Source organism: Halyomorpha halys, unplaced genomic scaffold (assembly GCF_000696795.3).
Source record: "Halyomorpha halys isolate HHAL.00 unplaced genomic scaffold, Hhal_1.1 Scaffold51.1, whole genome shotgun sequence".
NCBI lineage: Eukaryota > Metazoa > Arthropoda > Insecta > Hemiptera > Pentatomidae > Halyomorpha > Halyomorpha halys.
This window is the reverse complement of record NW_027108122.1, coordinates 1,502,894-1,515,337: the sequence shown is the minus strand read 5'-3', so window position 1 is coordinate 1,515,337 and position 12,444 is coordinate 1,502,894. Positions and strand designations below refer to the sequence as shown.

Below are 12,444 nucleotides of genomic sequence, written 5' to 3'. Positions count from 1 at the left end.
ATTGTTTTTTTTCGATAATAATAAAGTCTTTTGCACTTTATCGGAGATCAACGGAGAGTGCTAGGGTTCATTTTTTACTCTTTTCTTTATTCTTAGAACACGCAGGTTTTGTGGTTTCAGGTATAGTTTAATGTTTTGAGTAACAAAAGAAAACAAAATCGAAGGAGCAAAGTTACTATTCGGAAAAAACGTAATCAAACACATTATAGGACCTAAATTAGGCAGTTTCCTATTTTTAGTGCTGTAATGCTCAAGTTTTGAAATGTATCTGTCAATAATTTTATTTTTGAATTTGACCATTGAAAATTTATGTAATATTCTTTAGTGTGATCCAAAGTTGGCAGATTTATGTAGCTAAATGTAGTATTAATTGCTCATTCAAATCTATACTGAGTAACTTTTCTGATTTCTGTGTGGCATTTATGTAGAAATAATAATTTATACTTATTCACTAATGTTTAAAACATTTCATAAGTATGAATGGATATAGATTAATTATACGTAATTTAGAGTTAATACAGAACATTTGATTTTTGTGTGATTATCACCTATTTCCACAGTTTCTTTAGCTTATATAAGAAAAATTTGTGTTAGTGATAGAATTATAAAAAATGGAATAATATGGCTTGAGAAGGTATGTATTTAGGGATAAAATTTCTTTGGCCCATAAAAAAGGCTGTTGTCTCGTGTTACCCTAAAAAATATAGAATTATTCACTTTTTTACTAAAGGTTCTCAATAACCGGTTATATACTGAATAACTGGTTACTTTGAAATGATCAGCGCTTAAATCACATGTTGACAACGAACTGTCTCCTTGGAGAAATAACGGGTTGGAAAAAAAATTCAGCTAACTGGTTATTTGGAAGTAATTCTTGCGTAGTCATGCGGTCTCTAATTTACATCCCTTTTTTAAAAAATGGTTCTGATTTATCGCCCCGCTTTGATTATTGGTAGTTTCTTTTTGCAATATAGAGTGTTGTAATTTTTCTGACAGATAACCTATGCAGATGTTTACCTTCACAACATACAGTTAGTATGACAAACATAATAGTAGTCTCTAAAAAAAAGTTTGAAAATCCTTAACCACCCGAGATAGGACAAAAACAAAACTTAAAAATTAATTTTGATCAATATCATCCAGTTTTTTTGCCTTGAGATAACATTTGTTGTTTTACAACATCAGCTTATTTCAGCATAGCTATCTAAATTATATTGTTGGTCTTAACCTCACAAGAATGGCGATGTACTTGTACCTCGAAGGATCGGAAGACAGCTGAGACTGACTGTTGCTTGCCCAGCTGTTAACACACACCTTGCCTCCTCACACCTGCTACGCCCGATAGGAGTATTTTGGTCGGCAGAGTCAGCCATGGATTTTAACAAGCAGGTATGTAACTAGTGTTTTCTGTTGACGCTATAACCATGGTGACACTGCACTATACCAAATAAAAAGTTGTCATTAAAGACTAAAGACCACTGCTTTAACGAAAATTGTCTCATGCAATACCGTTCTAGTGTTCAATATATTGGTTATAATCACTTATAAGGGTTATTAGTAATAAGCAATACACCTACAAGAATGTAAGATGAATGAAATGTATTTTCTCCGATATCCACCTGTATCTGTAATAACCTTACAATCTGAACGTCAATTTTTGGCTTTACTGTCATTAAGACTGACCCTTTAAAATCTTCTAATTATCAGTAGAGTTTAGATTTATTTATCAGGAATCCTAATTAAAAAAGAGATATCAGTTTAATCTTCCGATTGCAAGGCCTCAGTTTCCTTCTTCTTTGTTATCATTGATAGTAGAGGTTTTAATAATGTACTTTCATATGCACGACGAGGACTCCTACACTATCAGTCCTACCAACTGTCTCTTTCTTTTTGTAATAAGAAGAAAGCTCGTTTGATCATTATTTTGCCATTTGCCCCCAATAAAAAGTGAAACGAACAGTATGAAGGAAACACTGGCAGCTTCCCCATCAGTATTACTCTGACACGATCAATCTAAACGTCCATCTTCGGTTTGGCTCTCATTCCGACTGACCGTTGTCCCAAAGCAGAAGTTTGGAATTTGAAAATTTTAATTAAACAATAAACGTTGAGTACGTTAAATGTATAACCATGGTGAGACCCCTCATTATACGAAAATAATATTTTGTAGGAAGATAGTCCTGGTTGCGGTCAATAAAGGTATCAAAATAGTAAAAGAAAACTATTTATTGTTAACCAACGTTTGTAGAGCTACGTGAGGGCTAAATGAAAAACAAGATACAAATATTGTAAGAATTGAAAAAACATTGGAAAATACGAAAATAAAATAAATAATTTGTTGTTTTGTTTATAAAAAAAGTAAAAGAAACAAAAATAATAATTTAAGGAAGAATACATATATGAGGACTAGAAACTAGTTACTAATAGATACAGCCAGGTGTGATAGAATTCTATATACAGAACTAGAGTAATAAATTGTAATATTAGACAAGAGATTTGATGATTCTGGTTTTTTATATTTTATTTTACCTGTCTATACAATATAAAAATAGAGGTAATAGAACAAATAATTTTATCAAAATTAAAACTGCAACTAATCTTAAGATAACTACTTGGCGTTCATTAGTACACCTTTCGTTCCTGTATACAGAGTACCTGAAAATCCTCTCTTCTTCTCCGCTATAAGGTTCTTTTGTTGGAAACTAATAATATTCTTCTTCCACGGTATTCGAAATACGCTGTTGCGGTCTGCCAGGGAAGTGGAAACGCTGGTGAAGGACTGATTCGATAAAAATTCCAATAGCATTTTTCGAATTATGGTTTCAATTAGTTCTTGAAAGGATTGCGTTATATAAGCTGTTGAGTGCTTAAGTGATGTAAGTCATATTTGAAGTTTTGAAATATTCAAAACTTTAGACGACATTATGTAGTTTTTTGGTAAGGAATTAAAATGAGTGTGTCACCAGCACATTCAACAAAGCATTTGAATTTAATGGAGATATTAAATAATATAATACTTTATTTAATTTATTTATTTATGAAAATTAATTTTGATGAACATAATGACTTCCATCATTTTTGCTCTCAACATACCTAGCATTGATCATCATTCTCATTTTTATTGCTTTTCACACCTTCAAGCAGATCGCCAGTGACTCATAAGTTGAACCATTGAGATTGTCTGAGTCAATCTTTTGTTAAATCAATAAAAGTTGATCAAATCAAATGAAACTGGCATTTTCAGTATATTTTTATTCAACTTTTGTTGATCAAGTAATTTCGTTCTAATAAACTTGACTCGTAAGATATCTAAGTTATAGTATAATAACATCTTGAAATAATTGCTCGTTATTATTCCTTGGTAGGTGAAGCGGATGATAGCGTTCATCGATCAAGAAGGCGATGAAAAGATGGTGGAGATAGAATCGAAAACTGACGAAGAAGCCAACAGTGCGTTAGGAAACATGATGAACAAAGAGAGGATTAAGATTAACAACTACTACACCAAGCTCGAGAGCATCGTTGAGAAGCAGAGGATAGTGTCTGTATCCTTACAATAGCGTATAATCTTTTCTATATCGATGTTATATCAAAACAAAATGTTTCTTGAAAAAGATTTGTTGTTACTAACTCATAACCTTCTCAGAAGTATCTGTTAAAGTGACCGCAGACAGTATTTGCACACCACGTTTTTTTTTATTAAATTATGAATTTATGCAATAAAAAAACCCTGCTTCAAAAATAAAAAGTATATTTATAACTTAATAACTACAAATAAAATTCAAATGAAAAACTTCTTTCATAAAAAAACAAAACATCAAACTTACAGAAAAAAAGTATTTGCACACCTTGCGTCTTACTATTATTTTTTTTTAAATTTAATATTTGTATAAAGTCCGTTGGTATCTATTATCGCTTGTAAACGGCATTGAGTAGAAGAAGTTTTCAATCAAATCCATGTTAATTTGTTCCCATTCTTACTGTCAAATATCCTTAAGGTGGTGCCTTCCGGTTATATGGTGTTTTCTACCATTTTTATCTAAAATATGCCACAAATTTTCAATTATGTTTTAGTCAGAAGGCTATGGAGGGTTACGAAGTTGTTGGCGAATGTTAAATATAAAACACTCTTTAGTTTTGTTTGCTGTATGTTTCAGTTAAAATCCCTTCAATAGGACCTAGATTTCTTGCATCATTATAAGCAACATTTCCCAAACCATAACACTCCCACCACCATGTTTTACAGTAACTGAGGCGTTTTTCTTTCTGAATTCTTCACTTTTCCTACACATCGTCTTTCTGCCGTCAGATCCAAACAAATCAAATATACTTTCGTCAGAGAATTCATTTTCCCAAAAACTGATGGGCTTGTTGATGTAATCCCTAGCAAATAAGAGCCTTTTTTGCGATAGGTTTCACTGATATAAGGTTCCTTTCTCGGGAGCCAACTGTAAATTCCTCCAGAATTTAAAACATTTCTAATTGTTCTAGTATTCACATAGACTTTAGAAGTCGATTCAACCATATTAGCTAGGACACCTGTACAACTCCTGGATTTTTTATTGCCTCAATTTTAGTTTTTCTTTTGATCCTGTCATTTACTTTCTTTGGACGTCCTTTTGCGCCGGTTATTTACAATTTTACCTCTTTCTTCAAATCTCCTAATTGCGTATCTGACGGTAGAAAAATTAATACCTAACAAATCCGCTATTTCGCGATACTATTTTCTTTAATTTCATAATAATATAACTTTTTCGCCAGTATTGGCACTTAGTTCACTTGTTTTTGGCATTAGGTTAAATTAAAACGAACTTAATAGATTGAAATATTTTATAATATTGATAGAAAAGAACAGGATTATACTCAAGCATTTAAACAAGGGCAAGTAAACAAAGTGTGCAAATACTTCTTTCCTTGTGATATATGATGTTTAAATACATTTTTATTATGATCAATATTTTCGTACTTTTTACTAAGCAGCCTTAAACTATTTTAATATTATTTAAATTCAGTATTTAAAGAAAATACAAGGTGTGCAAATACCTTCTTTGGTCACTGTAGGTAAGTGAAAGTAAAAATGCATTGATTGGTAATAGTGATCACTTGCTCATATAATATTTCGTAAATGTTTCCTATAAATAGGTAATGAGAATTGAATTGTTACGTAAATACATTAGTAATAACAGACTGCTATATAGTTTCACTTCCTTGCTCTGTCGTGTGTGGCATGAATATTATTAGAATATACGACTCACTTCCTTGCACAACTCATCATTTCCTACTTTTCAATCATTCTTAATTATTTTGTTGGAATATTCAATAGATAATTTAATTTTTTTATAAAAAATAAATTTCCGAAATCAACGGGTTCTACAAAAACAATTTTTTTTGAATTATCATGTCATGGTAGCGTTCCTCTTCTCCTTTCTGCTTGTTGATGTTATGAATTCCAAATGAGTGGCTCATATATCTCCTAAACTATCCCATTGTTTTTCATTGGAATTTTCCAAGATTTTTTTTAAATATCCGAATAATTTCTACGTTCAATAAATCGCCATTTTGCTTGAATAGTGGCACATTTGAAAAACAAAGCTTTGGTTTTATTTTTAAATGGTCGTGTCCCAAAGATAGTACGGTTGACAGGGGATTCTTTCTCTAGTGTGATGCCTTTAAAGCCTATCCTCAACCTAGTAGGGATGTCAATATGTAACCACTACTGTACAATCTAGAGAATACGCCAAATATAAAATAAAATATTTTTCTTTTGTAAGGTATGCCTCTATTCCAGCAAAGGAGCTATATAAGATATATTCATACCGTAGTTGAAAATAACACAAAATAGTCGTGCGATTGATCAAATATTACAGTTGACTAGACTATAAATTGTTTATTACATTAAAAATATTATATTAATAATTAAATACAATAAACAAGTACCAATATTGACAATATGGACTTTCTCTCTCTCACAATCTATACTATAATAATTGAAAGAGTCTTGCTTTTAACGCTTAAATTATTATTATAACTGTCCGAATAAGGAATAAAATGGAATGCTACTGTCGAGTGGATTAAAAAGAATAGTTATTTCCTGAAATTGAAGGATTCATTTTGGCTATTCAGGATCAGGTGGTTGCCACCTACGCTTGTGGGAAATATATACGCGGAGAAGACATTGATGACCGTTGTCATCATTGTAACACTGCAGTTGTGTCTATCATCTGGACTTGATGGGTTGGCAGGTAAAGAATACCTAATGAAGGACAATATCCTGGCCACATTGCCCAGTTCCTTATCTTCGGTACGCGCCGAAACAGGCACAGCCCTGCGAAAGCAGAACCATATATTGGGAGTGTTCTATGATTACGGGCCACACAGTGTTTAATAATAAACCTGACATTGGTCTTAATTTACCAAAATGCAAGAAGTGGATATCAAATTGATATTGCTGCCCCAACCGACGACAATATCAATAAAGCAGTATCGGAACAGATCATGAAATATCAATGTTTAAGCCAAGAACTTCAGCAACTTGAGCATATAAATATATCCGGTGTTAATATCTTGTAACGGCCTAATCTCAGACATCATCCGCTCAGTTGAGAATTTGAAGCTGCCTGAAAAAGCATTAAAAGAAGCAATTCTCCTTTGCACAGTATCCTTCCAACGTTTTTAAATATGGTTTAAAAATTAAGCCTAATCCTTGACCTTAGTCCGGGTAGGTGAATTCATAAATACTGGAAATAGCCAAAAAAGTGTCCAATTTTAAAATAATAATTAAACATATTTGTTTTAATGCAATACATCTGTCCCGTAAATAGCTCAGTAAACCTTTCTCATATTTTTTTATTATAGAATTTATTTTATTGAAAAAAATACTTTTTCGCACGGGTAAGGGAAAGTAGTGGATTGGAATTTGATAAAATACATGCAAGACCATACCAAACGTTCTTCTAACGAGATGTTTTTGAATTATAGGTATGCCAAGGAACATACGTTACGCTCTAGTAAGCGAAAATAATCGACAAAATCTATTGAAATTAATTCTAAACCCATTTTATATTAATCCTCAACTTTCCTCCTAACATGGGCCTAATCGGTCTAGCCGTTTTCGAAATATTGGTGTGGCGAGGAAAATACTTTTAGGCATGTATTTTCCATTCGAGAAAATACCTGAAATGAAACGATCCCTGAACACAAATTCGACTGAAGGCAGGCAAATATGGATTCAAATTTGTTTCTTGATGTCTAAAACGTAAAATGCAAGTGAAGATTTACCATTTTGAGGACATGATTATTTTTTAATTACTTGATGAATGAATACATTCGGTAGTGAGGAAGCAAAATATTTTTTAGCTAAAATTGTAAATCCATGTTTGCATCTTATAAGACAAGTGTGTATGACCCACTTAGGGTAAATGTAATTTTTACCGTTTTTAGGTATTAACAAAAAAAAATTATGCTGAAGGTGTATATTTTATTTATACAAGAATGAAATTTAAAAAAAAAATAAATAAATAGGCTTACAAATTTGGGCCAAGTTGGACGAGCCGTTTTCGTAATATATGTAGGTGTTTCAAGGAAAATGTGTTTATGCACCTATTTGCGAAAGTAATGAATGGAATTTGATAAAATTTATAGTATGCTAGTATGCTAGTTTTGCATTAATCATCAAATTTACGACAAAAAGGACGTGCCGCTTTTAAAAGATAGTTGTGCCAAGGAAAATACATTTGCGCACGTGTGTTAGCTAAAGTATTGCAAGTAATTTAATAAAATGTATAAAGTACCAGCAATATGACAACCCGCATAATCCCTGAATATTTCATCCAAATCAGATCAACGGTATTCCGTCCGTTACATGGATTTGGCTAGAGACAGGGGCAGAATCAAATGTGTTCCTTGATGTTTAAAGCGTTAAAACGCGATTAGAAATTTCGATTCTAAGAAAATTTGTTTAGTTACTCCATGAATACAATACTTCTCTGTATTTGGTTGTGAGGAAGAAAATGATATATAATAATATTTGACAATTTATTTAACATTGGAGAAAGGTAATCAGTCCGAAAAATATGTTTTTAGTAATCCATAAAAAAAAAAAATGCCTCAAAACTGCAGTTTGATTACTTGAAAGTTACAATGTATTTTATAATAACATTCTAAGACATTATTTCTACTTTCTGTGAATCAAATTTTCCGAAGTATATATCATATTAGTGCGTTTAGATTTCTGATCTTTGTAAAATAAATTATTGGATTGTCTATTTAAACTATTAAACAGCTACAGATAAGAATACGAATAAAATCCACCATTGAGGACAGAATTCTCTTTTGGTTTCCTAGAAATTTCTTGAAAATTCCCGGAAGCCAATGACAAAGACGTCACAAATGATTAACATAGAACCATTTCACGCCTCGCACTCGTTCTAAAATGTGATCCTTGACTGCTTTCCAAGTTGGAAGTCCTCTTGTACATGCTAATGTTGACGTAAGAAGATAACTGACTGTTCGGCCAACTATGCCAGGAGGGTAATATTGTCCACTGCGCTTGGCCAAAGGTCAAAAGACAGCCCTGGCAGATTTGTGGTCACCGAAACGTCCCTTGTGCTAAGTGGTTCACTCTTTGCTACATCACAAGCAAGAATAATTCGCAATAAATCTCGTCTTCCATTTATTTTTAATTAGTTCTGTTTTATTTCTAAACAGCTTCCTCTATATAAATGTGTTTACTCAGCGTTCAAAACTGTTCTAGTCTTTGATAGTTATTAACTGTTTCAACAACTCTCACTGTGCCAAGGAATCTGATTTACGTCCATATCCCTTATGGATTTACTGCTTAAGTCCCCAACAGTTTACTGACAATATCAAACGGGTCGATAGAATTGTTTGCTTTTTTCAAAGGTAACATTTGGATCCAAATAAAGCTGTAATTATATGGATATCTCAAGTGTTTACAGTTTGAGACCTAAATATATTATTTTTTTATTAATATTTCGTTGAAAGTTCTCATAAAAGTACTCCAATAAATGCAGGAAGGACGGGTTAGCATACATTTTAACTAGATATAACCAACGAATGGAAGTCGTCACATCTATTATGTGTGATAAAAATAGGTTTGGGATTGATCTACCTTTACACGCCTCCTTACCTTATCTCGCGCTCATTACTGATTTAAAAACAATGATTTTGTATTCCATTGGCATTGCTTACTTTGAGTATAAACATTTATGTGACTCAATGACTAAGAACAAGTCCCACCCTGGAGGTAAAGTGGTTGACTCGGGATGTAAAGAGCCAACGCTATAAGTTATAGGTCGCCGACCTATTGGTTTCACTTTATACAATCATTAAGTTTTGTGGTTAATTCTTTTCCAGTTTAAGTGGCTTAGGTATTTCTTAATTTGGTATTCTCCAATAAATCAACTTATGCTATGTTCTGATCTCATGAGTAACTCGATTGTAATTTAAAATTGTCTTTTTTTTTTTTTTTTACAGTATCTTTAAAAACACCATATTTCTACTGCAGTGGTCTTGCATTGGGATTTGTCAAAGACAGTTTACATCCAACGCCACTTCTAACCAATACGATCCAAAAGATCAGCGGTTCTCAAAGTGGATGCCGCGGTAACCAGGGGTTCCTCAAACCTATTTCGGCCATTGTCTGATTTAAATACTTTCTCCCTACATATATGACATTGATGACAATCCATCATGGTTTAATTTTATATCTCCTAGAATTAAAAAGTGTATTCAATAAATGTTATGATTCCATATTACAAAATAAAACTATTAAATTTTAATTTCAAGCTATTTGCATTTTTAAGTCGTGACTTTATTATTATTTTTTTTTTTTACAATTTTATTTTGCAGAGATTTTGGTAATAAGCCTCGATGTTCACAGACAGGTGTCCATGTTAGCCAATGATGCAAGAATGAAACTGCTCGTACTGAAAGAAAGGAGATTGGAAGCCCTATTTGGTGAAGTTTACTTCAAGATAAAAGAAGATATAAATAATACAACCTTTTACAAGAAGATTTTCAAACTACTTGTTCTTCAAGCACTTTGTCTTGTAAGATAGTTCAATACCAAACCTCACAGGATTTAGGATTTAGGCTTGCAACTTTTCTTTGTATCAAATTTAGTTTTAGCTTGACAAGAAGTTCATTAGTAAACAAAGTTATTTCTTATCTCATTAATTGATGTATATGTTAAATCGATTTTTTTCCCTTTACGTTCTATATAGTAAATAAAAAAAAGTTAAGATTTATTTACTGCAGGTGCGATAGCGAATAAATATTCGTTTCTTACAAATAAATTATTAATGGACTTTCTTTTATATTCGGGAGGAAATCAGTAGAAACAAAGTGTATAAATTGTAGGGGAAATAGCAACGTGGTGAACCAATTTCGGTTCTAGATATTCGGTTATTTTTCCACTTCGACTACAAAAGACTGAATTTTAAAACTAATTATTCTATAAAGAAGATCAAATTTCAAACAATGTGTGATTTCTGTAAATCCGATGGTCTTTGCGATGCAGTTTGTCTAGCCTTGAGAATTTTTATAGCTTAGGTGGATTGCAATAGAAGTAGCCAAAGAGAGTGGATTTCGGAGGTCTCAAGACTACCTCAGCGTGGATAAATGTCACTTTTAGCCATCGATGACAAGCATTAAGTGAAATGGCAATAATGTCAGATGCTGAGACAAGACATCCCCGATGAAGGAGAACAGCTTCGCCAGAACTTAGCCCAAAATGAATCAAGGCAGCAGCTTGTGAACAGTCGTCTTCAGGAGCTAGAAGCTAACATTAATGCGGAATAACATCGAAAGGGGAAAACAACTATATTACTTTGGGTGATTACTCAGACGAAATTATTCAGAATACTAAAGCTTTTTCCTTGAATATATGAGATTAGTTAATTTTCGGAGGTAACAAAAATATTTTTTCTTGAGTTTTAACAATCTGGCAACTAATATATTTAAATATGTTCCTATAGCTGCTTTCCAATTTATGCTTTCTAATGGCATCCACACTAAGTCTTGAGATATTGATATTTCAGTACAATTTAACATATAGGCTTAAAATATGTATAACATATAGCCTTAAAGTTAGTGCACAGTTTTGTTTGGTTCACAAATTACAGGTCAATGTAGCTTGTTCAGATGTAAACAGTTTTTATTGAAGGTGTCTTTATTTAGAAGTGTTAAAAAAAGCGAAGAATATTAAATACTTCCTTACCTTAATATTAAATCATTATTCCTTTGAACACTAATCGGTTATGTTGTATCTCAGATGATGGAAAAGAACGTTGGGATTCGCATCAGAAAAAAAGATAAGAACCTTATAAAAGAGCTTATTCCACAAATAGTCGACAAGTTCCAAGAAATGTCGCACATGAGGGTGCGGTTCGAAGTGGATGGTCGAGTCTTCTTGGACGACGACTCCCTAGGAGGGATAGTGATGTACTCCAACGGTGGGTGCGTTAAGGTGGAGAACACCATCCGCTCCAGGCTCGGACTCATCAGGAACTCAGTATCATCTTTCTTGAGGAACCAGCTCTTCGGAGCTAATGCACACAGGAAGTTCAGCGACTAGATGGCTCACCATACAGCTACTGTTCAAGGGTGACAAGTAATTTCTGTTCTTTTAAACATGATGAAGCTTTTACAGGATGCATCTACTGTGAACGGAATACATTGTAAAGAACTTATTGTAAATTTACAATAAATATATTTTTTTATTCATAAAGAGGAGTAATCATATATTTTTTTATTTGTATTTAGTATTAAGTTCACACCTGCAAGCAAGTGGTGCTTTCAAGTGAATGCAGTATGCAATAAGCTACAGTATATCATGAGTGTAAGAACTTATGATTAATACTTGAGTTGTCCGATCAAGCAGAAATCAATTGTAAAGAATAGCCTTTAAAAATCTTTCATACCTTCTGGGATATTCTATTTCAAATTTTGATTGTACCAAAAGGACATTAAAATATACTAAGTGGCATAAATTGGACTCTACTAGGTCAATTTCACTTTGAGATATAATACAATTAATTAATTATTAAAGTGGACACACCAGATATTTTTCTTTACTCTTTTTTTTTAAATAATTAAAACTTGTAATCTGCACACTTAATAATTTTAAATATTGAGATAACAAGCATTTGCAAGGAAAATAGTAAACGATTCCTGAGAAAGAAGCAATCAGAAAACTTGTTAGGTACCAACATAATGAAATAAAATGATAATAAGTGTGTGCCAAAGTCAAAATTTTATTAAGCAACATGGAAATTTTAAAAAATTGAAAAATTTGATTAAATTTTCTAAAACGTTTAATAACTAAATAGCACTGTATTTGGAGAATAACTAATGCATTTGGTTACTGGTTACATTTTATAGTTTAATCTAGTTATTACCAACTAATTTGCTACTTTTCGTGTA

The 12,444-nt window shown here is 32.3% G+C and overlaps 1 protein-coding gene across 1 annotated transcript; it reads left to right on the top strand.

Annotated features, from left to right (window-relative positions):
- The first annotated feature begins 809 nt into the window (after window positions 1-809).
- Window positions 810-11,749, top strand: LOC106690450 (V-type proton ATPase subunit E). Its single transcript, XM_014435896.2, has 4 exons — window positions 810-1,389; window positions 3,366-3,541; window positions 9,902-10,070; window positions 11,294-11,749. Exons 1-4 carry the CDS (start codon window positions 1,372-1,374, stop codon window positions 11,594-11,596), a joined length of 666 nt encoding a protein of 221 aa, XP_014291382.1. The 5' UTR covers window positions 810-1,371; the 3' UTR covers window positions 11,597-11,749.
- The last annotated feature ends 695 nt before the right edge of the window (window positions 11,750-12,444 follow it).